The sequence below is a fragment of the Eleginops maclovinus genome, chromosome 12 (genome assembly GCF_036324505.1).
Source record: "Eleginops maclovinus isolate JMC-PN-2008 ecotype Puerto Natales chromosome 12, JC_Emac_rtc_rv5, whole genome shotgun sequence".
Lineage (NCBI taxonomy): Eukaryota > Metazoa > Chordata > Actinopteri > Perciformes > Eleginopidae > Eleginops > Eleginops maclovinus.
The window spans coordinates 11,908,385-11,934,266 of NC_086360.1; the positions used below are offsets into that span (position 1 = coordinate 11,908,385).

A 25,882-nucleotide genomic window follows, 5' to 3' on the forward strand; every position below is an offset into this window, starting at 1 on the left:
CCACTGATGCTGCAGCACTGTTAAGTTCTCTGATGTTTTTGGGTGATTGGCTGTAAAGACTGAACAATTTGTCGAGGAAGCTTGTAAAGTGGTTAGTCTCAACACAGCACTTTACTGCATCACCAACTGAGAGTTCCAACCTATGATTGAGACAGTGCCATCCCACAATGTCAGGGTATTTTGCTTTAAGTTTTGCATATACGCCTGCCTTTTTACCCAGCATCACTGATGCCCCATCTGAGCAAAATCCAACAAAACAGTCCTTCAGAAAGTCATCATCTAGTCCATTGTCCACGAGGCACTGGATCAATGCATCAGTAATGCCATCTGCTGTAGTTTTTTCCAGCTCAATGACATTTAAGAAAAATGTAAGTGGGTCTGCATTTGCCACAGATGCTCGTAAGTATATAACAAGACAGGATTTCTTACTCACTGTAGTGCTTTCATCCATCAGGATAGACCCCTTGGGCTTTGTACGCCTGATACTGGACATTAGGGATTTCTTCATCTCTTCAGCAATAAAATGAACAATGTCAGTGCATACCACATTACTGTGGAGGACTCTGCCCATGTTGAGCCCATTGAGTGTTTGTAAGTCTATGAGGCCCGGGTGATCTGTAAACGGTCGGTTATTTTTGGCAATATAATATGCCGTTCTGAAGACCTTTTCAGTTGTGCTCAACTTTTCTTGCTGTGCTCTGAGAAAACTGTCTTCTAATGAAGCCTCAGGTGTTTTCTGATAAACTGACTGAGCTAGCTTGTGACTGTGGGAGGTTTTGTGGTCATGTAGTTTTTTTCTCAATGATTTCATTTGCTTATCTTTTGTGTTTCCATAAGGAGTTACTCTGGCATTTTGACATTCAGAAGAAAAGGAATGCCTTATGGGTCCTGACTTAAAAACTCCTGCTGAAGCTGCATCCCTACAAACCTCACATCCTAGGGCTTTATTTGAAACATATATGAAAGGGAATTTGGTCTTGAAGTGTTCATATTGTTTTAAATTCCAGCATATTGGCAAATTGCTGCTGGAGGGGTCTGTAGCTGGGCCTGCTCTGCTGCTGGAGGGGTCTGTAGCTGGGCCTGCTCTGCTGCTGGAGGGGTCTGTAGCTGGGCCTGCTCTGGTTCTGGAGAGGTCTGTAACTGGGCCTGGACTGGTGCTGCTGGAGGGGTCTGTAGCTGGGCCTGCTCTTTTGCTGGAGGGGTCTGCAACTGGGCCTGGACTGGTGCTGCTGCTGCTGGAGGGGTCTGTAGCTTGGCCTGCTCTGGTGCTGGAGAGGTCTATAGCTGGGCCTGGACTGGTGCTGCTGCTGGAGGGGCCAGCTGTAGCTGGGTCTGCTCTGGTGCTGCTGCTGGAGGGGCGAGCTGTAGCTGGACCTGCTCTGGTTCTGGAGAGGTCTGTAACTGGGCCTGCTCTGGAGCTGCTGCTGGAGGGGTCTGTAGCTGGACCTGCTCTGGTTCTGGAGAGGTCTGTAACTGGGCCTGCACTGGTGCTGCTGCTGCTGGAAGGGTCTGTAGCTGGACCTGCTCTGGTTCTGGAGGGGTCTGTAGCTGGACCTGCTCTGGTTCTGGAGGGGTCTGTAGCTGGGCCTGCACTTACTCCTTTGCTGCTCCTGACAGTGGTACTGTTAAATGCATAAAATATGATGGTTACCAATTCTAAACACTGTATTAAATATGGCTGGGTTTTTTGTTGAAAAATGACCTCAACATACCCACTGAAAAAGTCCCTCAGTGTCCGCTTCATTGTCAGAGTTACAGCGTCTGAACAGAAAAATCAAGTTAAATACCAATGTATGTGGGGGTGGTCCACTATGCACAGGCTCACAAACTTGAATGTAGTTAAAATCAACATGAGCTACAGTACAGAATGAAAAAGAATCGAGCTACCTAAAGACATTGTGGCACTGAATCCATCTGATGTTATTACTGTAACAAGCGAAGCAACAATAAGTCTTTCAAAAGCCTACCCTACCAACACTGCCATTTACCATGTGTGCTGAAGTAGGTTACCACTCATCCTTTCCATTAGAAATAACTGATTTGTAACGAATAACGAAGTTTAGCGACCTCATAACTTTGGCCAAACTCATAGGATTGGGAGTCGAGCACGCTATCCAGGCTGGTGGTTGTCTCACTAGCAAGAGAGACGTTTGCTAGTTTCCATACGCAAAGCAACGTTGCAGCAGGCATTCGCTCAATCAGTTAGCCAACTCTTTCTTTTTTAAAACATTCTGATGTGATATTTAACTAGCAGGCTAGAACCCACAGAATAACTAACTTGGTAAATGAACAATCTGACAGAAATACAGCCTGAAATACGAACTTGAGGGTGATTTTTATTTCTCGACTGAGAGACGTCTGTTAATGATACAAAAGGACATTCATTGCCTGAGAAGCTAAAATACACGAAAGAAGCACAATTTACCCCTGTCTTGCTAAAGAATTGTTCCTATGTTGATAATGTATTTGCAAATTCATAGCACGAAGATACAGCACAGACAGCGACCAACTGCAAACTCGTTTCACTCAGAATGACATCTCGCATGTTCTTCTTCTTATTTTTGGGTTTTATGGCGGTTGGCAAACTAACGTGAATGGTGCATTACCGCCAAAACTCTCGCATGTTGCACTGACTGGCTGGATTGAATAATGCTGTGATGTCATGGCTCTGCACAGTGCTGTAATTCACCTAAACTTGCTTTTATTTTCAGCGTTATTATTGACAAACCTTCCTTATGTAAGGTAGTGACCTGTTTGCGCCACAGAGTGGCACTGTGGCGCTGTTGACGCAAGTTTCTGAGGTTTGCTCCGGGAGGGACGCCATGTTTTTTTTAGTGTATCTGCCTGTGTTCTGGAAGGTAAGCGTGGTCATAGCGTCCCGCATTATCAAATGTTATGTTAGAACCGATTCCTTTTTTTGTTGGTTTGCTCACGTTTATTGTTCAGTCACATGTCCGACTAAAGTCCGCTGTTGTTATTAACATTGTGTTTGACTGTTTGACGTCTTAATCGTGTGGTGAGTGGGTGGCTAGCATGCTACTGGGGCCTGTGTGAGCAGGGCGGGAATGTGTGTCTTGTGTTGGCGGTTTAACAGTGATGTTTATTTTTTTATTTTGTGATATATGTTGTTGTTGTTTTTTTTTAAGTTGATTATTGTTTAAGAAGATTTATTGAGAGTGTATCTGCCTGTGTTCTGGAAGGTGTCCATGAAGTCTGGTGGAACGAAGAATAAAAAAAGGTCTCAGCCACAATCCGAACTCCTGTGTCCGGTGTCTCCTTCCCTCCGCTCGCTCCTCGACAAATAAACAACAATTAATAAACACAACGCAGAGTCCAGGGGAGGTGAAGAGGGTCTGGCAGCGACGCGCCAGAGGCAGCGGGTTACATCTTGGTGCCGTGACCCGGATTGTGACGCTCCGAGACCAAAGACTGAGAGCAACTGAAACGGACAGCGCCCTACATCCCAAACAACGCTGGATGCCCGGGCTGCATCTTCATCAGTGAGCGGACGGTGTGCCCAGTTTCAGCTCTTCCTGATAAACTGTGTGAAGAATACGGCTGGGCATAAGGGACAGTTGCTTACTGTTGCATGCCTGCTTCTGGAGAGTGCAGTGGAAGAACGTCCACCTTCACCAGCGTATCCTTCCAAACATTGAGTGGGACATTAAAGTGTGTGATTTTTGTGTAAAAAAAAAAAAAATGCTTTGAAAGAAATTTCATTTAGTAACAATATTATGAAGTGGTAGTGCTAGTGGTTAATTGCTATTCTTGACATTTTAGAAGTTTGTGTACAAGGTTGTGTTAAAATTTGATAATAGTGTTGCACATACTTCATGACACGTTATCATACAAGACATAATAATCTCACGTACAACATTTACATTCTGAGGTATTTTTGGGCAGTTTACAGTTTCAGCCCCAGTTTAGTGAGCCCAAAATGGGGAGTGACTATCAATTCCCCCAAAAGGCGGGGGCCCAACCTCTGCGGGGCCTCAGACTTTAAAACCCTCCGGGGGGGGGGGGGCCCCGGAAAACAAGCCCCCACCAGGGAACCCAAATCCCCCTTTGAGTGAGGGGGCCCAAAGGGCGGCCCCTTTCATGGTAGCCCAAAAAAGCACCACGAAAGGGAAAACCCCTCACCCCACGGGCCCCCGCCAAGGCCTAAAGAACCCCCAGCTGACCCCCCCAAACCCCCAGGGCGGGGCCCCCCATTTGGTTTAACCCCCTCCCAAAAGCCCCACCGGCCCCGGGGGGGCTTTGAACCAACAATGCGGGCCCCCCTTCCCGGGTTTTGACGTCAAAACCAGCGCGGAAACAAGACACAGACCAATCGGCCCAGTTTAAAATTTCCCAAAAGGTAAATGTCTTCAGGGGTTTGCCCTTTTGCCCCAGCCAGCATGCGGACGGTTACTGCCCGGGTTTAACCCACCCTACTATCCCAAAGGGCCCCAAGCCCCCCTTTCCCTCTTCACACCCCCCCCAAAATCCCCCCCCCAACCCAGAAAGGCAAAGGGCCACAGCCCCCCCGTGAAACACCCAGCTGCCGTTCGGGCACCTAAACCCACCCTTTTAAAAACCGGGTTCTAAAGGGTTTAACATTTGCTATGCACACTCTACTCCCCCCCCAGTGCTTTCAGCCCCCAGCCCTGTGCCCCCCCCTCAGATCCTGTATCCCCCCCTCCCCGGCCCTTGCCCCCTTTGCAGGGGACCCCAAACACAAAAAACCCCCAGCCCCGGAAAAAAGGGTAAAGCAGCTTCACCCCACACGCTCCCTGGGGGGCCCCCGCCTCAGTGAAACACAGACCCGGGACAGTCAACCCCCCTGCCTTCAGGGAACCCTGGCGCTTTCTCACATCCCAAAGGGGCCCACCCCAAACCCCAACGAACCCCCCTCTTTTGGGGAAAAAAAAAAAAAAAAAAAACTCAAAAAAAACCCTTTTCTGGGCCCCACCCCCCCAAAAAAGGAAAAAAAAAACTCCTGGCCTTTAAAACCAAAAAAACCGGGCTAACCCTCCCCCAAAACCCCCCCCCTGGGCGCCTCCCCCCCAGATGACCTATGGGGGTTTTCATTGCCCCCCGATTTATAAAAATTTAAAAAATTTTGGCCCGGAAAAAAAATTCACAGGAAACGCGGATGCAAGATACTTGTCGATGATGGACACTAAAACAGTATTTTCTGGGCAAAAATTTCCCACCCATCCCGCTTCCTATTTGTGGGGGGGCGACACGGGAGGGGGTGGGGGCCCAGGAAACGGGTTCCTGAACCTCCCCCCCCCCCCATGAAAAACCCCCCCCCCCCAGAAAAGGGCATTCGGGGAATTAAGGGGGAAAGGGGAAGGGGACACGCGGGGCTCCGGGGACCCACTGGCCGCCCTTCAAAGGAGGGGCAGCCAGGCCAGGGGGGCTGCCTGCTTTTTAATGCATTTTTGCGGGGAATCTACTTTGGGGGCGGGTGGGGGAAACCAAAGAGGGGGCGGGCCCTTTCCTGACTGATAGAAAAACCTCACCCGGCAGTTTTCGAGAGGGTTTTTAATGAGAAGAGGTAATGCAAGGATTGTCCCAATAAAACCCCCGGCCCTTAAACTTCAAAAGCTGCGGGTTGAACTGCGAAACTACAAGAAAAACAAAAAATTTTCCAGTCACAAAAACAAATCAAAAAAAAACAAATTCCCAAAAAAGTGCATTTTCCCTCGAGAGTAGTGCATTTCGTGAAGAGGGAGAAAACAAAACAGGCCCCAAAAATTTAATCAGAGCTGAGGGAGAGGGTCCGAAAGTTAACCCTGAGTCAACAGGAACACAGGGCTAAGTTGTCCCACCTTAAAGGGCAAAAAACAGGCCCAGTCCCCCACCCCCTCCCCCCAAAAAAACCCCCCCCCAGCCCCCTTTCCAGTGAACCCCAAACCCCCAGGGGGGGGAAGGGGGGTTCCCCCCAAAAATGCTACCGGTGTGGGAAGCAGGGACATATCCCCGGGTCGCAGGAATTTTTTCCCAATCCCAACCCAGGGGGGCGTCCCCCAACCCCAACCCAAAGTGACCCTGCAGGGGTGAAAAACGCCTGGGTAAATTCGGGGCCCCTTAAAAAAAACGCCAACCCCCTTGGACTGGGGAAACCAGGGGGCGGGCAAAAGGTCCCCTTTTGCAAAAAAGAAAAACCCATAAAGGAGAAAAGGGGGCCCTCCCTTGGGGGGGCCCCAGGAACGAGGAGGGGTAAGTCAAGGGAAAATAAAGTGCGGGGCCCTCACGCCCTCGGGGCCCAAAGTAAAAACGGGTTTACTGACACATACTGGCGAAAACCACCCCATCCTTCGAGAGCAAAAGCTGCAGCCTCTAAAATACCCCATAGAAGGGGCTGGAGGGCCCGAAATGCTTCATCGAGGTGTCCTGTGCTCAATTGAAGGGAAAAGGGAAAAAGTACAAGACGGGACCAGCTTTTGTCGTTCCGATTCTGAAAAATTCCCCCCCACATCCCCTGCTTTTAGGGACCCAAAGTCACTCGTGCTGCCAAAAACCATCTCCAAGCAACCTATGGCCCCCATTTCTCCACCAAGTCAAAGAAAAACCACCAGATGGTAAAAACAGCTCTTCGGGGGGGGTTGGGACACCAAACAAGGGGGAAAGGGGATGACACAGTTGGGGCCCCGTTGTGTTTCAAACCCGGGCCCGGAAAAATCTGCATTCCCCGAAAAGGGGAAGGGGATGGGCTTAATGTGGGAAGGAATTAAAACAGGCCCCCGAAAGGGAAACTTACAAGCCCCGATTGAAGGCCCCCCCATCCCTGAGCCCCTCAAGTCTTTTTGGGGGGGAAAAAAGGGTTTCTGGGTGTGGAAAAAAGGGGTTTTTCCCCAGGCAGAGTAATGAACCGTCCCGCGTGCTATTATAAATTTAAAACCCCCATACACAACAGCCAATGCTTTCCTGGGGGACAAATTTTTGGGGGTTTTCCCGAAAAAAGCAGGGGACGGGGAAAAAGGGAAAGGGGGCCAAGGAGCCTGTCGAGCCGATCAGGTGGGGGCGGGGTGTGGGTAAAAACTTTGTGGAGCGGGGGGTGGAGAACGGGAAAACCAGCGTTCCCCCCCTTAGGGGGCTGGTTGGAAAAAAAGCAGGTTGTTTCTCACAGAACCCCCCAACTAGGGGGACACCCAAAAAATGGCAGCATGAAATCCCTCCCGGGTTTTACTCTAAGCCCTTTTGGTGCCATAAAGGGAAGATCCCCCCCCTCCAGTGGCAAGGGGTGTCAAAAACGATTGTTGAGTGAGATGGTGGATGGGGGATCCCTCCGCCATAAGGGGCCCAAATGCATCACCCGAAATGACGAAATAAAAAGAGGTCCACTGAAAGGGGGTGCAACGATATAAAGGGAACTCAACTCCTGCGCACAAAAACCCCTTTCCCCCTGCCACGGGTTAAGGGGGCCCCCGGAGGCTCTGGGGCCCGCAAAGTACTTTCCCCCACTCTCGACCTCACTCTGTTATTTGGGAGGTGGGAAAAAACGGAGCAGGGCAGGCACAAGGGGGCTTTATACTCCCATGGGGCGGGTTTTAGGGGAACCAGAATGCCCGGGGTTTTGGGGTACAGAACCCTCCGTCCACCTCCAGAAAACTCCCTGACCTCTGCTTTTGGGATCTCAACTTCACTCATCCCTGATTTTTAACTCGATGACCTCATTTAACTCCAAAACCTTTATGACATCTGGAGAGATTTTCAAACTGGTGTTTGATCGGGCCGGGGGGGGCATGGCGGGGAAATTAAAACCCTCCAAATCGCTGGGGAGGGAAAGGTGCAGTTAAAATTTTGGGCACTTGGTGTCTGCAAGGGGGGCAGGACAGACCCGGAGAAATCAGCAGGGTCAAAAGGGGTGGGCCCGGCCACCAAAACCGGGGAGAAGTGTTTCAGTTTTTTTTATTTTCTGGATACAGCAGACTAAAAGTGGGAGGGGTACCCCCGCCCTTTGCTCTCCCTTGTACCGTCCCCACCTCTGGGGACCCCAGGAAGAAAAAGAGAGGTGGGAAAAAGAAGTTTTGGAATTTTGACCCACCCTTTCCCTTGGGGCTAATGATGGGAGGGCATTTCAAAACCCCAAAAAAAAAAGCTGATGACGCTCTCCCCTTAAAATGGGCTAACCCAGACAAAAGGCCGGGGCCCTTTTCCCCTTTAGACCTGACGCCTCTGGGGGTGGGCTTGGCGCGGGTTTTTCAAAGGGGGCAGGGTGGGGCGAGAGGGTCATAGCCTACGCAGCAAGGTTTGACCCCGGGAGAAAACGGGGTATCCCCGGGACACCCAAAATCGAGTTTTTTCGCTCTAAAGTGGGGGTGACAGAAAAGTTTTTATGACCATCCTACGGACGCAAGTTCCCTGTTCAGACGACAACAACCCCCTTTAAATATGTGATGACCTCAGCGAACGGGGTGCCCAAAAGGGGCCCGCGGTGGGGGGCGCGGCTTTTCCCCCATCCCCTTTCACATCCCCAAAAACAGACGGGGGGAGAGTAACCCCAAAGCCGATGCCCCCCTCTCGTTTGTCCCCTCAGAAAAACCCAGGTCCCTACAAACGGCCCCCCCCAAACGGGTGGAAACCCGCGAGCAGTGGGACACAAACCAAAGCCAAAAACCCGAAAGCCCTCCAGGGGAGGGGGCTGCTGCCTCCAAAGGCCTGAAACCCCGCCAAAACCCCCCAAAGCAAGTGAGCCCTATGGGGGCTTGGGGGCAGAGTCACTCCCTGGCCCCTGACAAGGGAGGGGATCCGCACAGCCGGAAAAGGGGGACCCTTGGGGGGTTTTTTTTATTTGGGCCCCGTTTTCAAATTCAAGCCGGAACCAAAAAACCCTCCGCAGCAAAAAGGGTCGGAGGGGGGGAAACAAGTGGCCTTCTCTTTAAAAAAGTGAGGGAGGCTAACGGTAAAGGATGGAATCATGTACCGCTGCATTCAAGACTGTCAGAGAGGGGCAGTGGAGCAGCTTCTGCTCCCAGAGAATCTCCGCACAGCAGTCAAGACTGCTCTTCATGATGACTCAGGGCACTTGGGATTTGAGAGGACATTGCAGATGATAAGAGAAAGATTTACTGGCCAAGAATGTTCCAGGAAATCAAGGCGTGGTGTGAACAGTGTGAGAGATGCTGTCTCAGAAAGACTCCTACTGCAAATCTCAGAGCTCCCCTGGTCAGCATCCACAGTAGCACACCGATGGAGCTTGTCTGTGTGGACTTTTTGACCCTGGAGAAATCCAAAGGTGGTATTGAAAATGTGCTAATTGTGACAGACCACTTCTCCCGCTATGCACAAGCCTACCCCACCAAAGATCAAAAAGCACGCACAGTTGCTAAGGTGCTATGGAGAAACTATTTCTGCAGGTTTGGCTTCCCAGCAAAATTGCATGCAGACCAAGGGCGCAATTTGAAAGTGCTGTTGTGAAAGAGCTGTGCAAGTGTACTGGCATCACTAAGACACACACCACACCATACCACCCCCAGGGTAACGGGACCACGGAAAGGTTCAATAGGACCCTGTTAAACATGCTGGGGACGTTAGAGCCTCACTTGAAGCCCCGCTGGCATGAGCATTTGGATGCTATGACACATGCATACAACTGCACACGGCATGACTCGACTGGGTTTACACCACATTACCTGATGTTCGGTAGACATCCCAGACTCCCAGTTGACCTGATTTTTGGGCTCCCCACCAAGAATGAGCCAGGTGGGTACAGTGATTATGTCCAAACTCTCCACGACTGTCTGTCACAGGCTTACGCTCAGGCCAACCAGATGTCGCGGCAGGCTAAGGAGCAGCAGAAGAAGTACTATGACAGAAAAGCAAAGAGTCAAGTCTTCAGTCCCAGGGGATAGAGTTTTGGTCAAAGTATGTCATGTGGAGGGGCGGCAGAAACTGGGAGACAGGTGGGAGTCTCGTCCATACATTGTGGTGAAAAAGCAAACCTGGCATCCCTGTGTATGTGGTGCAACCAGAGAATGGAGGGACAGAAAGAGTGATTCACCAGAACCTCCTGACACAATGTATGTTTCTCCCAGTTGAGCAGGGCGGAGGAGCAGTGGGAGAGGAGGCTTTGGATGTGAGAGAGGCCGGCACTGAGTCGGATACAGCTGAGGACTGGATGACGGAGGATGCAGAGGAAAATGTGGGGAGAACACGAGCTGGGAGAACAAACAGACAGGATGAGCACACAAGCACAGAGAACATGGACATGGATGCAGGACAAATGAGTGGAGGGGAGACAAGTGGAGCTGTAGTTGGTGACAACACCCCTCAGGGTCCCAGTTTCCCTAGGAGAAACCCACCAAGGAATCGACGTCTCCCACAGAAACTAAGCTGTGAGGCCCAAGTCATAAAGTCAGAGGGTGACCAGGAGAAGATCAGAAGAGGATGGAAGTTGTGGCAGAGGGTTAAAGCAAGACGAGCAGCAGGCCACGTGTAACACAGCAGTTGTAGTACTGAGTATCTGAGTGGTAGTTACATACGCAGTCATGACACAACCCAATCATTTATTCACCACACATGTATTACCTCTAATGAATTTTTCATTGTTTGAGCGCCACACGTTAAGTGGGTGGTCTTTGTTCTGTTTATATTTACATGTTTGGTTTCATCTGATGGCTGGGACGCCATCAATTAAAGAAGGGGCGGATGTAAGGTAGTGACCTGTTTGCGCCACAGGGTGGCACTGTGGCGCTGTTGACGCAAGTTTCTGAGGTTTGCTCCGGGAGGGACGCCATGTTTTTTTTAGTGTATCTGCCTGTGTTCTGGAAGGTAAGCGTGGTCATAGCGTCCCGCATTATCAAATGTTATGTTAGAACCGATTCCTTTTTTTGTTGGTTTGCTCACGTTTATTGTTCAGTCACATGTCCGACTAAAGTCCGCTGTTGTTATTAACATTGTGTTTGACTGTTTGACGTCTTAATCGTGTGGTGAGTGGGTGGCTAGCATGCTACTGGGGCCTGTGTGAGCAGGGCGGGAATGTGTGTCTTGTGTTGGCGGTTTAACAGTGATGTTTATTTTTTTATTTTGTGATATATGTTGTTGTTGTTTTTTTTTAAGTTGATTATTGTTTAAGAAGATTTATTGAGAGTGTATCTGCCTGTGTTCTGGAAGGTGTCCATGAAGTCTGGTGGAACGAAGAATAAAAAAAGGTCTCAGCCACAATCCGAACTCCTGTGTCTGGTGTCTCCTTCCCTCCGCTCGCTCCTCGACAAATAAACAACAATTAATAAACACAACGCAGAGTCCAGGGGAGGTGAAGAGGGTCTGGCAGCGGACGCGCCAGAGGCAGCGGGTTACACTTACAATTTTAATATTTTTTAGAAGACTTGAAAAATTAATTTAATCACATTAAAAAAAAAAATTTTTTAAAAATATGATCACTGGAGCAGGCGGAGCGGAGCTCCGTTAGCCGGTCCGTCCGAAGTGAGGAGGCGGAGCTGCGCTCCGGAGCGCTCCGCCCCAATTTAAACCCTGGGCGCAGGAATCTTTGCCCATTTGCCTTATTCACCTGGCGGCCATTTTGAAACTCGAACGAGGCTGAGGGGTACACAAACCCGGAAGTTTGACTCCGACGCATACGATCTATGGAAGATTCAGCAGCACCAGCAATGGAAACTCCAGTGTGGACCACCAACCTTTCTTGTTTGCCAGAATTAACAATTCAAAATGTGGAGCAGTGGGCCAGTACCGACTGCAACATCCCGCGGGCGGTGTTAATTAAAGGATACAGTAACTGGATCGAAGGTTTTATCCACGACATTGAAGGTAAGAATGGACGCTAATTTACCTCAGTTTCTGCTAGCGTGTAGCAGCTAGGGGTAGTAAGCTTAGCTGTGATATGGAGTTGTTGACTGTACTATGTTTGATTTTATTTAAAACTTAACATGTATTTAATCCACAGTTAATAGGAGCCCAACACACATATTTGTGAGGGCTAGGTCTTTTCCCTCGGTGCGGAAAAATGAGTCACCGTACAACATACAGGTATCATAGTGCTAAGTGGGCAAACTGCTCAGTTCGCAGAGCAGTGCCACAGTTTAAACCAGCTTGCTAAATGTTCATTATGAGTTTTATCAACGATGTACCTTTCCCTGTCTGACTGAAAATAACATGTTGATTTTATCTCATTAACATGTTATCTCTAGTTGATGTAATATCACATAAGCCTCATTGATATCTACTCAAATACAGTATTATCTTGTTTCAAATTAGCAAAGCCAGACAGCGCTAGGTGCATGTTGCTATTGCTTGTTGACAATGATAGTATAATGACAGTATAACTATCAGGTAAGTGATAAGGTAAGCTAAGTATTAACATTCATAAGATAAGAGTTGCTCAGTTCTTGGAGCAGTGTATCCAGGGTTGAGGAAGGTTCACTGCACACTCAGTGTATGTGTGTGTGTGTGGAGCAGTCGGTACTGGCCCACTGCTCCACATTTTGAATTGTTAATTCTGGCAAACAAGAAAGGTTGGTGGTCCACACTGGAGTTTCCATTGCTGGTGCTGCTGAATCTTCCATAGATCGTATGCGTCGGAGTCAAACTTCCGGGTTTGTGTACCCCTCAGCCTCGTTCGAGTTTCAAAATGGCCGCCAGGTGAATAAGGCGAATAGACTCTCGTTAAAAGTTGTACATGCGCAGTAGCTCCTCTTCAATACAAGAGATAGGACGATGTTGGGGCGCACCTCTCCTGCGCCCCGAGCTGAATGCAGCTGGATTTGGCGGCGGGGCTGACGTCACAGCCTTCTGTCAAAAAGTATGTGTATTGTCCATGTTATATATGATATATATTATTTAAATATATAGAGATAGAGATATATCTAGAGATAGATAGAGAGAAAGATATAGAGAAAGATAGATATTTATTATATATGTATATTGGCCATCTGTATAGTAATATAGCACATCTGTATATTTGTTCATACTACATCTGTTTATACTATGCCAATTATTCCCACCTCTTTATACTGCCCTTATCTTTACATAATCACTCTTAACTGCATATACTGTACATACTCTATATATCGCACTTCTCTTTGCACTTCTATCTATCTATCTATCTATAATGTTGTTTTTGTTGTTTTCATTTATGTAAATACACTCGTTTGATACAGATTAGTACATGTATGCATGCTTTTTAATTTTTTTTTATAGATTTTGGAGTTATAGCCCCACCTGGAGAAAACTCCACCAGCCGCCACTGGCTCGGTGTATTCCCGCCGATGCTGCATCACTTCAGGCGTGTAGTCCGGAAAAATCAGCACCTTGTTTCCTTCATAATCCAGTTGTCGATCCCTCCGGAGGCGAAGAATGAGCTCCTTCTCCCGATAGAAGTGGATCCTGGCTGTTGGAGGCGGCCGGAGGACCCGGTTTGCCAGGTCGATAACCACCGGTGACCGAAAGCTGCCCTGCCGATAATTTTGATATTATTGCGACGCGACCGGCCCTCGAGGTCATCCACTTTTAACTTGAGCGCGTTGTTATCGTCTTTCAGTCCCGAGACCGTCTTCTCTTAGCAGGTGATGCGGCTCTCATGGTCCAGGATTCCCTCTTCCACCGACTCTACCTTCTCCATTAGTTCCTTTTGAGAACTCTGCACTATCTGAAGTGTCTGCTCTAGCTTGTCAAACCTGTCGTTCATTTTTTCAAGAATCTTGTCTGCAATTTTTTCCCAGGTTAACGGCATCTGCTCCGTGTCGCTGCCGTCGGAGTCATGACCTGGCTGATCACCGCTAGCACTGTTAGCGTTAGCAGTGGATAGTTAAGATAGCTCGACGTTTTGATACTTCTTCCTCGGCATTTTGTTGCATAAACTTAACTGGGTACGCTTCTCGTGTGTGAGATTATTCCCGAGGCTAATGAAATTAAATGTGAGACTGTCAAAATAGTTAATTTAAGTATAGGCACGGAGGAGCTCCTAAAAGTACGTCTACTCCATGCGCTGCTCACTAGAGCCCCCCCCCCAGCGGGTGATAACATTTAACATCAACTATATACGGTGTGTACTGTAAAGAAAATATAATCAGTGAAACATAAGAACATGATATATCTAAAAAATGGTGTGAACACATTAAAGTGTTTTACCAAGCTTAAATATATTGTTTTTGACCCAGCATGAGAATATTGTGGGCTGTATGGCCTGCAGCTTACATGGCACGGTCCCCAGGTCCCTCAGTGAACTGACCCCTGACAGAACTGAAATAAATATAAAATGTTTCACAAAGAACAGGGCAATATTGTTAGCTGTAATCAAAGTTCAGAGTCTAACAATTGTCAACACACATGTATGCTTGGTTGTGGGTGTTCTTAGCTGCGGTGTGGATAGAGATATCATGATATGACTGTTCTTCAATTTCCTGAGCAGCCTGACCACAAAACATTTTCAAGGCCACTCTGAACATACATTGCACATTTCTTAAAGCCCAATAACTGTTCTAAGCAGCTCCTTTATTTCTTTAAATAGAAAAGGAAGAGGCTTGCGTAATGTGAACAACATAAATGTTGTAATAATTAAAACCTGAAGACATGCTTGAGACCACAAGTCTAAATGTTTGGACTCTACGGGGACTCTGACATTTTAACTCATTTTAGTCACCAGGTAGTGGCAAAGGCTTGAATATAACTTACAGACTTCAATCGGATCTCCTAGGTAGATGGTCTTTGTATTGCATTACCCGTTACTAAAGCCATTATTATTGTCTTCTAAACTTTAAATGCTTCATAATTAATAATAATTACGAACAAGTTACTGAGTTACAGAAATTAACATACATGCAAGTCATCTCCATAACAAGGACTTTATTGCAGAGAATTGGATAGTATTACAAGAATATACATAAAGGACTTTTTGTGTGTCTTTTAGAGCCCTGAATGTCTGGGCTCATACTGTATAGGATTACTAAAACAAGTTGTGAGCTGGGACATATTCTCTCCTCAAATGTAAAGCAACTACATTGTATTGTTTTGTGTCAAATAACCATCAATAACTATCTAATGACCTTTTTCTGAAGAACCAGATACATTTAGGTTTGCAAAATGCACACAACGGCTGAAATGTGTGAGTTAAATCATTATTTTATTTTCACCTAAACTGTGATCAGTACAGAAGATCCCTGCATAAACTGCCAGATAACTGTACATGTATTTTTGATGGCACCTTAAAAGGAAGTAGCTCTATTCATCTCGTTGTACACGTACAATGACAATAAAGAATTCTATTATTATTTGACATGGTGTTATGTAAATGACATTTAAGGCAAGTGTAGGTTTTTCCTGGATTTTTTAAGGACACAGAATACATTTCTTTATGTTTGAGCTTTGCTGAGCTCATATAAATAACTTAAGCAATGATCTGTTATTTTACTACAATCAAGATGTGAGAATCGGTCTGCACAGACATAAAGTCACCAGCTGATGGCAGAGTTTGTTCACACACACTTGTTTCGTTCAGAAATATCCCTGTACAGCAGAGAGTAGAGACACTACTTTCAAAATAAAGTATTGTATGCAAATGTTATTCTCCCCATTAGTTGTATTAGTTCTAAAGTAAATGTGCCCTTTTGCAAGTGTCAATAAACCCTTTTATTTACACTTAGTCAAACTATTTTCTTTTCTTTTTTTTAAGTATGTGTCCTTTTATACCTTTAGGGTAGAGCACAGATGTCCAAACTACGGCCCGGGGTCCAAATGCAGCCCATGCTCCATTTTGAATTGGCCCAAAGCAACATCTAAAAGTACAATGTGAGATGGCCCACACATGAAACTTATATTATACTTATATTGTACATCTTCAATATATATGTAAACATTTGTTACATAGTAGTATTTGTGTGTTAATGAGCCCACTTTTCACATAAATTATGTCAAATAAAGTAGAAAACTTTTTCCAACAAATCGCACTTGAAAGAAAAAGCCCAATAACTTATTTGCATAACAAGCTTGAAATAGACCCTTCCTATTTCCTCTTATACGCAATCTGAGGCTTCCGTTTTAAGGCTGCCAACAAAATACTAACCCGATGGAGAGCTGTGAGCTAGGCTGTTTGTTTTCTTAAAGCATATTCAAGTATCAAGCATAACTTACCTACATTTGATAGATTTTTCGAACTGATAACCTAATTCATGTGGCTCTATACCTCACTTTAAGTGAGTGGCCCAGCCCTTCCTGTGTTTTTCTGTAAGTAGCCCTCAGTGAATAAGTTTGGACACCCCTGGTAAAGAGGCTTAGAGTAGAGGGACAATTTATTAGAAACATCTTTACTGGGGGTATGGAGCAAACAGTTTTTTAGATTAAAATAATTAACAATGATTTGGGTTTTGATTCAACTATACAAAGAAGATTTTCATTGACGCAACACTGACTAATGACTATATGCTTAATATGTTATTGCCATAATGATATTACTTGTATGGGCTAAACAGATCATTAAGGGGAACTCAGTTCTGCCTTCCTGTTGCTTTCAGTATGCTACTCCAACACAACAGAGTGCTTGTTAAAAAAAAAGTGAAAATATTTGTAACATTATTTTATTAACACTGAACTGAACACAAAAGGTTCCCAAAAGAGAGAAGAACATTTTCAATTATTGTTTTCTAATAACCTCTCACAAAATCCCTGAGCTTTATATCACAGTCTTTCACAATGTGCACGTTTATATCTCACTTTAAAATAAAGATGAAGCCCTGCTGTGATTTCAGGATTTAAATCACTGGAGAAAAAACAATGTGCCTGTCCCAAATACAGAGCAAATGTCCTTGTATATCTCCTTCAACCTAAAAAAGGCCAAAAGACAAATCAAGCACATCAAATGTCACATTATAAAGAATTTATTGCAGGCAAACAATACCATAAATAATATTTACAAACTATGAAACAACATTCCTTTTATTGGGCTCAATGAATTGCTGGTAAACAGTCTTTCAGACCTGGGATAAGCGGGATATGAATAACCCTTTTCTGCAGTAGCACTGTCACACTGACCATGGATTCTAAGAATGTTGAACATTTTGCACAGGACTTTTTAAAATGTCGACTTTAAAGCCTTAAAAAAAAAAGAGCTCTGCCTATATTCGACTCCCATGGTATGACTAAATTAAGTTTTTGTTTCTATTAGAGCTAACTGCACAGTGAGTGAGTGCAGTCACTTACATATTATCAACCTGACAAGAGACACAGGATGAAGGCTGCATTTCACATTAGGATGATGCCTCTGGCAATGAATGGAGCTTTTTGGCCTGATTATGCATGGGGCATGAATAAGAACTTAAACTAGTATGCACACCGTTGATGCAAATCGGCCTTTCAGAAAAAAACTCAAAGGAAGATAAATCCACAGCACACCATTTCCCTCATGCCATTTCATTAGGCATAAAGGAAAGACATTCCTGAAACGATTTAAAAGCAACAAAGAGAGAACAGCCATTTCCAAAGAAAAACTCTTAATACCGTTAATACTTTGAAAACTAACCATGTTGATTGTCCCAAATCAACACAGACCGAAATAGTGTCAGAAGTGCATATGAACAGCTCTTTTTAATAAACGCTTTTTCACCATAAAATAAAGGTTTGAACATATTGGATGCTAGTTACCTTTGCTTTTCAATATTCCAAACAAGTTGAGTATTAAAAGTATGTGCCTTTTGAGACTCACAGACTTTCACGTCATTGTTTTCGCTTCTTCTCTGCTTCTAAACAAAATGTCTCGTAAGCTTCTTCTATCTCAGGCTCCATCTCGTCTTCAGTGTCGTATCTGTGAAAACAACAAAACCAGTCATTTACTTTTTTAGATCTTTAAAAGACAAATGTGCTCCTGAATGTATGGATGGTGCATGTATCTATTATGAAGCGACCTAAAATATGAGTAAGAAAAAGGCCATTCACACAATGCACAATAACAGAAGCTCACAGACACATAGTCAAAGTTCAGAGAGGATAGCAGCGAGCTAAGCCCTCTTTCACTCTCATCTGCTGACTAAACTGAAACCCAGGCAATGGTTCACCCTGTTGCATTGTGGGCTAGTCAAACGCATTTGCCAAGCTCAGGGGCCCACAGGTTAGTGGTAATCATATGACCAGTGAGAAGCTGCTTTCAGAGATGCCCTTTATTCATCTTTATGAGCCCATCCTGATGTCCGACATGCCTATTCTGTGGTCTTTCTCTGTAAAACTTTAACTGACAGTTAACATTTGTCAGTTTTAAAACACTGTAAATTAATTCATAATAAACACGAAGACTAACTTACATTATCTCCAAAAAGGCACTTTTTTTTTTACAGCTCCCCCTTGTTGTCTGACCCTGTTTTAAGGTATTTTGTTTTATTTCTTCCTTTCCCACTTAATGTTTGCGACGTTCTGCCTGAGCCACTGTGTACGCAACTCAGAATATAATGCAGCACAGGTGTATATTTAGGTATATGGTCATTGGGTTCATGTGCCATTGTCTAACTAATCTCATGAAGCACAAGTAGCATCACAGTTGACTGCTCAGTTTTCCAGCTGACAAACCAGAAACATTAAAAGATGTGATTGCCATTGATATAGGTTTCCTTATTATGGCTTGACATGAGACTGTTATATCTTTGAATGGTATTAAGGGCAACTATGATAAACAGGTCCCAGGAATGAAGGTGGCTGTGACCTAAAAGAAAAGCATGCATAAGCCATCTATACAATATGTATCCTCTGCTATGTACTTACAGATCGAATTCGCTTCCATTTTCTCCGTCGGGGTCATTGAAATAGTCCTGCCTGTCCAGGATTTCTTGGTATTTCTCAGCATAATCTATGGAAGCAGAGAGAAGGACATTAAGACACATACTGCCTTTATGTTGCAGACCATATGTATTAACGTTAAGCAACAGAGTGCATAATAAAACACATCAAAAGTCAATTTCAAATCTTAAACCCATGGAAGTATTCACTCTGTGTAACTCTAGGGTGCCTATATTTAAATTCATAGATCTGATGCAGATTATTTTACTCACAAAACATTACATTTTACATAGTTACTTCTAAAACACAATAATATATCATGAGCTATAGAGAAAAATAAGTAAGAAATATTAGGCCTAGTAACATTTTTAAAGTCTTCTAGCCTTTTCATCTTTGTGCATATATGAAACAGAAATCAATTCAAATCATTCTAGTGTTTTTTATGTATTTATAACAGACACCAGAGAATGATTTTGCACGATGGCTGACTGTGATAGACAAACAGCTGATAACCTGGTAGACAGCAAACCTCATATCGGCCGCTACTGATCTATCACAAGCGTGTTTACAAAGTGTCACCTGGGTCTGCTGCTGTGAAAGGAGTCCCGTCTTCTGTGTAGAATGTGGGTTCATTCTGAGAGGGGAAAACATATCCATGAAAAACCGAAATGCAGAGAAGAAAGAAGAGACTTGGGAAGTATGGTGAAGGTGACACTCACCATGAAGTAGTTGGGGTCGTTGTCTGGCGTGGCTTTGCTGGCTGCTGCGGCCGCTCGGACTCTACCCCAGTCACTCGATCTTAACTCCACTAGCTTCAGAAGCATCTGTCTGACATCCCTGAGGACAGAAACAGTCACATCATTACATTCTTCCCGGGGTGTATATTATGGATTAACCCTCAAATGTTATGCTTTCTGGCACCTTGTCCCAGTTTATGGCTGGCTTTTGACTGAAGGTACATGTTATAAGTCTTGGTTTTGTGTACGTGTTAAAAAGCAAAAACGGTTTGGCACACATGGGTTAGATTTCAGTTGTTTGTAAAACTCTGAAACTTCGTATAACAGCATAATAGTCAAATCAAGTAGTCGATAAACAGAGAAATAACCACAACTTATTTTTTGTATGACATTTTTCACAATTTCACAAGGACCAGATACATATATTGCCTAGTCCCTTGATACACTTTGTTATTGTTGATGAAAGAATATATTTCCTCAACAGCATTTCTACTAAAGGTACCTTAAACAAAAGCCTTGAGTAGAATCTGGCACAACACACCGCATCAATGTACCAACCTGCTGCAGGTGGCATCCAGTAGAATATTTTCTATTCTTCGGATCAGTTCCTCCATGTGTTGTTGTCCACTCTCTTTCCACGTGTCGTCCAGGACCGAGCCCGTCAGCTGTAAAATTAAAACATTGTCAATACATCCCAAAAAAAAAAAATGGAACTGTCCGGAAAGATCTTGATACAATTCTGTGGATGTATCTAATTGACAATTGAAACCTTAAGCAGCTTGACAGCGCAGATGAGATTTGCGTCCACCGGCTTGGAGAACAGGCTGATCATCAGGTCTTTCAGGGCACAGAGAAGGATCGTTGCTCGATTTGGAGGTCCTTTTGCACTCTTAATCTAAAAGAAAAGGCATAAATATGTACACATTATTGACTGACACTACTGGGGACCACCAGTACAGGCATTAGTTTCAACCTAGTCTTTTTATACATTAAAATCTGTCAAGTTCGGGAGCAACATAGTTAATTCCCCAAAGTGTTTGCTTTAGTGCCACTGGGACAGCATGTAGGACTGCAACAAGGCTCACTAACAGCAGTAAGCACCGCCAGTAAGTGAGGCTAAATTAAAAGCTGGAAAGGAACAGAATATTGCTTTGTGTACATTTCAACAAAATGATTAAATAAAAGCTCACAACTTTAGAAATGCTTCTGTTATGTTGTCTCAAAGAGGATGTCTTACCTCTAGGCTGAGGTAGAGCTCTCCAAGAAAGAGCACATAGGAGTGGAATTTCTTCTGAGTCTCCGGGTCTCCTCGTACAGCTGCATCCCTCTGTAGAAACTCATTCTGACATCTAGGGCAGACGCATCATTGCTTTTAAACATCACTTTAAAATGAAAAATGACAGGTCCACTACTTCCTGACCTTGTTCTCAGTGAATAACTAACTAGAGTGTAATGTAAAACATATTCCTACTCTCTACTGCTGCTGCTGCTGCTGTGATACAAATATGTCATACTTATTCTACCCTTTTTCAAGATATTTGCATTTCATGACAGGAAGGGAATTTTGGTCATAAGATTTGATTCACCCTGATATGAACTCACATTAAATCCAGTAAAATATAAACAAATCACCTTTTTAGGAGCAGCTGACGAAAGTTGCCACTTGGTGGGCTGATAGTGAGATGATGAGACAGGTAATTACAGAGCCGGGCCCCCGTGTACGAGAAGTTTGGAATGGCAGTAGACTGCAGTGAAAGGAAGGATTAATACATTGTCTTATACCATTGTGTGTTTTATCAGAAACGTGCATGTGTATTTATACTTTGATGTGCATGCTTTGTTAAGACAGGTTTGGTTTAAAATCATATTGTTTACTATTCAAACAAACAGCAAAATGACAAGTGATTGTGTGTCTCTAACCTGTGTGTAAATCAGTTCCACCAGCTCGTTCAGCAACTCCTCAGTAGTGACCCAGGAATTGAGCATTGCCGTTATTTGTTCAACATCGGATTCAAAGGAACCTGGTGAGGAGCTCAGGTGGGCGAGGAAGTCTGCGACCGTCTCAGCCAAGGTTTGTTCATCATAATAGCTTGTGTTTTCATCATACAAAGGGGGGTCCTATACAAAAATCATAATATTAATGAAAAACTATTATAGGACACAGAGCACTTTGTTGTGCAAATTCACCAATAATTGAGAAGAACTTTAACTCCTTACAAAAGCAACGATAGATGTGTTACCGACACAGTTCCTGTCTCTGACCGATTTTATTATCAGAATAAAGGCATAATAGCGTTACTCTTACTTCATACTGCATAATTCCAGACGGGACAAACTCTGCGGCACTCGCTGAAAGCTTTGAAGACTGGACCAAAGAATCCACTTCATTAAAACCTCTGGAGGTAGACGTACTGTTGGCATAACTTGCACTTGGTTGGAGTCTTTTGAAATCTGAAAATGAAAGAAAGATATTCCCAGTCTTAGTTACATCTTACTACTCATACAACATGAGTGGATTCTGTTGTTAGAAAAAAGCAGTGTTGCTTTGAAATGTATATACTATTATGTATAGTTAGTTATTTTCTAAAAACCAGCTGATCTGAGCACTGCAGTTCAGACATTAAATTAAATCTCACCCATTAATATGTTTTAATACTTCTTGGACTGCAATAAAAGTCTAAGGCACAGAGGAACAAGCTTTATCAGGTTCAATACATGGGCATAGGGGCACAACATGTTTTGTTCATGATAAAATAAATAGAAAAAAGACATCAACAGGATGTAAAAACAGTAAACACTCAGTAAAGACCAAAGAATCAGTGCTTAAAAAGTACAAAACATTGATTGAGTATCTTATGTTGAGTGCAAAGACAATTTACCGTAAACAATAATATTTTCTACTTTGTTTCACGTATTAAAGGTTGCTGTGAGTACTTAGTTTCATGCAGAACTGACAATCATGCATATGTGCTGATCGCAGCCCCCTGTTCCCATTCTTATTGTTTAGGTTCATACTATCAGTGCAGCTACAGTACAGTACACCTCAACCTAGTGGAGCCGTCTTTGGTTGGCTGGCTGTTATCCCAGGAAATAGTACCAGATCATGCAGCGACACATATTTTAGAGGCAGATAATATCACTACAATTTCCACCAATACCAGCTGATCCTAACTTTAATTTTTGGATCTTTTTCTACATGAAGTTCAGTTTTGCTTTCCTGACCTGCCTTTGTAATCATGTGGTGTTGACCATACAGAGACACACAATAGAGCTGTGAAAGGTCCACACATTAGAATCATTCTGATAGTTTCACAATTGACACATAACAAAGACTTAATGATACATCTAAACCGTGAACTACTACTTTAATTCCCTTAAATTAAAAAGGGAGCAGAAAAGGGAACTATATTTGTTCCACTTTGCTCTGCGTAGTCAAACGTTAGAGTGGTTATAACGAAAGATAGCTCCAAAAAGTTCTATCTGGGTAAGAAAGTTTTAAATGTGGTACGTAAATAATCAACCATGTGAAATCTGAGTGGGATCTTTATTTAGACGCTGCATTACAAACACAATCCAACAGGTGCATGTCGCAACGGCAACATGCTAAGACGAGCTAACATTGGGGTATTTAGCAGCTAGCTGGCTATCATTAATTTCAGCATCAGATTTTATCAGGTAACACGAGTATATTAACCCCCTACACTTAGTAGAACTATTAACCGGAGGAAATGTTGTGGCTACTATTAATTTAATCTAAAACATGTTTTTGGCCTTCACGTGTAATGTCTGGGGGGGTGGGTCATTTACAAGGAATCGAATCTGAAAGTAGCTAGCCTAATTAGCTCAGTTATTGCAGTTGTTAGCTCGTTGACAGCTCCATACCTCCAGCCACCATGGCGTCGGCCGAATTTGTGTTGTTTTCGGGAAAAGGCGGGGATGTTCGCGGCTGTCTCAACGGCTCCCTTTGGTTAAAAAGCGGGGCTTTGGGCTCTACATTGCCGGTGGACACCCCAAGCCCAGGGTCCGCGGGAAAATGTCGGGATCTCCCTGCTCCGGGTGCTCGGTTAAAACAATCGTCGTTCATGGTTGTTCGTATGTCTCTCAAAGTGGCATCAGAAAGATGAATATCAGCAGTTCTCTACTTTTTGTGGTGCGTAGCAGCAATTGCTTAAGATGTAAAACTATAAAATACGCTCTATCTCTCTTTCACGATGCCATTCACTCAATCGGCCAGTATCGCCGTGTATACACAACTTCTTTGGCCACTCACTTCCTTTAACAACAAACTCGCCGTTGCTGGTTACCCGTGACAGCGTGATGGCAAAATAAAAGTGTCTTCCTCTTGTGGCGTGGAGTGGAACGCTCAGCCATAAGTGGTGCATGGCGCAGACCAGACTGAAATAAAGGAAGGCATCATCACTAATGGAAACATCATTCAGATGTTTTACTCCATAGCTTGTAAACACTCCAAAATTAAATATACATATAAATGTAACTTTATAGGAAACGTTCCCACTTTAAATTATAAGATGAAGAATCTACTGCATTGATCTTAAAAATAAGGTATTCCACTCCAATGTTTAGCTGTCATTGTTCTTACGCAAAGTTATACATACTGGATGCATACAGCTAAACATCAAAGACAAGAGGCTGCACTAAATTAAACATACACATTTATATATAAATCACAGTGCTCCTGTAAGTGTAATTAAATAGGAATACTTATGATCCTTGTTTCGTATCTGTCATGTCCTCATGTCTTTGTGTTGTGTGTTTTATTTTGAAATGTTTTCCCCACTCGTGTCATGTTAAGTTTCACTTCCTGTCTGCGTTTCCCTCCTGTGCCTGATTGTGTCATTGTGGTTACCTGTTGCCCCTGTGTTTCTCCTCCCCCTTCCAGCTGTCGCTTGTCTTGTGATTAACCATGTGTATTTAGTCCCTGTTTCCCTTTTGTCTGTTGTTTGGTCGTCGTGATTTCTTCCCTGATCTTGTCCATGTTACCTGCCTGTTCCTGTCGCCCTTCATGTCTGAAGCTAAGTGTTTTTCATATCCTGTGTTCCCCTTGCTTGGTGCTTTCGTCAACAGCTTTTGAATAAAGCTCACTTTTGGTTTTTTACCCACACCTGCTTCCCCTTCATTTACTGCAATTGGTCCTGTTTCCCCAACCCTGACAAATACATTCTTTCGTACTGACTTGGCTCCTGACCATCCTTCAAAATAAGCTGCTATGGGCTGGATTTTTGAAGTCCAAATTTGACTAAACACTAAAATATTTGACCAAATGTATTTTTATACAAACTGGCACTGTAGCAATTTTGAAAAATTGCAAAATCTCTATTAAAATGAACTTCTATTGACTTTAGTTACAGTTACTTGGATGTTGTTTTTTTGCTTCTAAAACCCTATTTGAACTATAATATCCCTCTTTAGGTTGTGTAAATTTTTCAAAAAATATGGAGAACATGCCTTGACCCCCGTTTTGGGGTTTTAGGTTATCTGAATGATGGACCTGTTAATTATAGGTGTGTATGAATAGGTCAAATTACGTAGTATTGATTTACTATCTGCAAAAGCACTTGGGTTGTACAATTTTGTTGAACTATCTGATATATCTGACCCACATTTAGTCAATTCTGGACCTGTGCTGCCCCTCTGGAGAGCCTCCCTCCCTGAGCTCTCTCAGTAGCTGCCCACTACAAACATGTGTTGCACCAGACCTCTCAGTGTAAGTATTCATTAGTTGTTTGTGCCTCCAGCCATTTTCCACTTGTTTCCCAAAGCTGGATCACATTATGCCACAGAAAATTCCCGTGCCAGAATAAGGAGACCCACTTCGATAAAATCATTACTGCCCCTATTTTCTATTATTGTTGTTTCTCTCCCAATGGCAATGTCTTGGAGGGAGTTTAAACATTCACAAATCTCTAGAATGCACAAAGTGTCATATGACTAGGATTGGTGTTGAGCGGGAATCATGTGCATAGCAACCATTACAGGTTTTAGTGGAGTTTGCTGGAAAACACTTATCCTCATGACATTGTTTTGTACCTGGCCTCAGAGGTTCAACAACAGCACCACATTGCAGAATCACTTTTGTGTGCAGAGAAAATGCAATAGACAGCGCTGTGTATGGTGCAGAGATTGTCTTGAAATACTATTCCATATGTTGCCATTGGCCCTGACTGTCATGGTGGAATGCAATGCAGCATTCCTTGGCATTAATCATTCGTCGCGGTGATTCCTTAAACTGCAATGAAAGGACAATATACTAAAGCCCAAAGAAACCATTTCCTGTACTCTGGATTAATAGGATTCACATTGATTTTGTTGCTTCCAATTTGGAGTCCCACTCACAGGCCAACTTCGGATAAATGTATCTTTCCGCCCGTCTCTCACCTTCCTGTCTAAGTCTACTCTCTTCGTCTCCTCGTGCCTTTGCTGAG

The 25,882-nt window shown here is 44.1% G+C and overlaps 2 protein-coding genes across 3 annotated transcripts; both read right to left on the minus strand.

Annotated features, from left to right (window-relative positions):
- Positions 1 to 893: 893 nt before the first annotated feature.
- LOC134873316 (putative cyclin-dependent serine/threonine-protein kinase DDB_G0272797/DDB_G0274007) lies at positions 894 to 1,991 on the minus strand. Its single transcript, XM_063896819.1, has 3 exons — positions 1,973 to 1,991; positions 1,713 to 1,855; positions 894 to 1,622 (listed from the first exon to the last, which is right to left on the minus strand). The coding sequence occupies exons 1-3, from the start codon at positions 1,989 to 1,991 to the stop codon at positions 987 to 989; spliced, it is 798 nt and encodes a 265-aa protein (XP_063752889.1). The 3' UTR covers positions 894 to 986.
- Positions 1,992 to 16,801: 14,810 nt separating this feature from the next.
- On the minus strand, positions 16,802 to 23,834 carry paip1 (poly(A) binding protein interacting protein 1). 2 transcript variants are annotated; one of them, XM_063897529.1, is made up of 11 exons: positions 23,710 to 23,834; positions 21,745 to 21,890; positions 21,360 to 21,557; positions 21,072 to 21,184; positions 20,677 to 20,788; positions 20,209 to 20,334; positions 19,998 to 20,104; positions 19,422 to 19,539; positions 19,282 to 19,336; positions 18,688 to 18,772; positions 16,802 to 17,740 (listed from the first exon to the last, which is right to left on the minus strand). In XM_063897529.1, exons 1-11 carry the CDS (start codon positions 23,819 to 23,821, stop codon positions 17,653 to 17,655), a joined length of 1,260 nt encoding a protein of 419 aa, XP_063753599.1. In that variant the 5' UTR covers positions 23,822 to 23,834; the 3' UTR covers positions 16,802 to 17,652. The 2 variants fall into 2 exon arrangements, with proteins under 2 accessions (XP_063753599.1, XP_063753598.1); XM_063897528.1 differs by lacking the exon at positions 23,710 to 23,834 and adding an exon at positions 23,322 to 23,703.
- Between the last annotated feature and the right edge of the window lie 2,048 nt (positions 23,835 to 25,882).

Excerpts from the sequence above, each read along its gene's own strand:
- LOC134873316 (XM_063896819.1), bottom strand. Across the intron at positions 1,623-1,712 it reads CTGAGGGACTTTTTCAGTGG|TACCACTGTCAGGAGCAGCA; the intron begins GTATGTTGAGGT and ends TGCATTTAACAG.
- paip1 (XM_063897528.1), bottom strand. The coding sequence starts at position 23,523 with ATGAACGACGATTGTTTTAACCGAGCACCCGGAGCAGGGAGATCCCGA. Across the intron at positions 21,185-21,359 it reads TGGAACTGATTTACACACAG|TCTACTGCCATTCCAAACTT; the intron begins GTTAGAGACACA and ends CTTTCACTGCAG. Across the intron at positions 19,540-19,997 it reads CTGGATGCCACCTGCAGCAG|GGATGTCAGACAGATGCTTC; the intron begins GTTGGTACATTG and ends TTCTGTCCTCAG.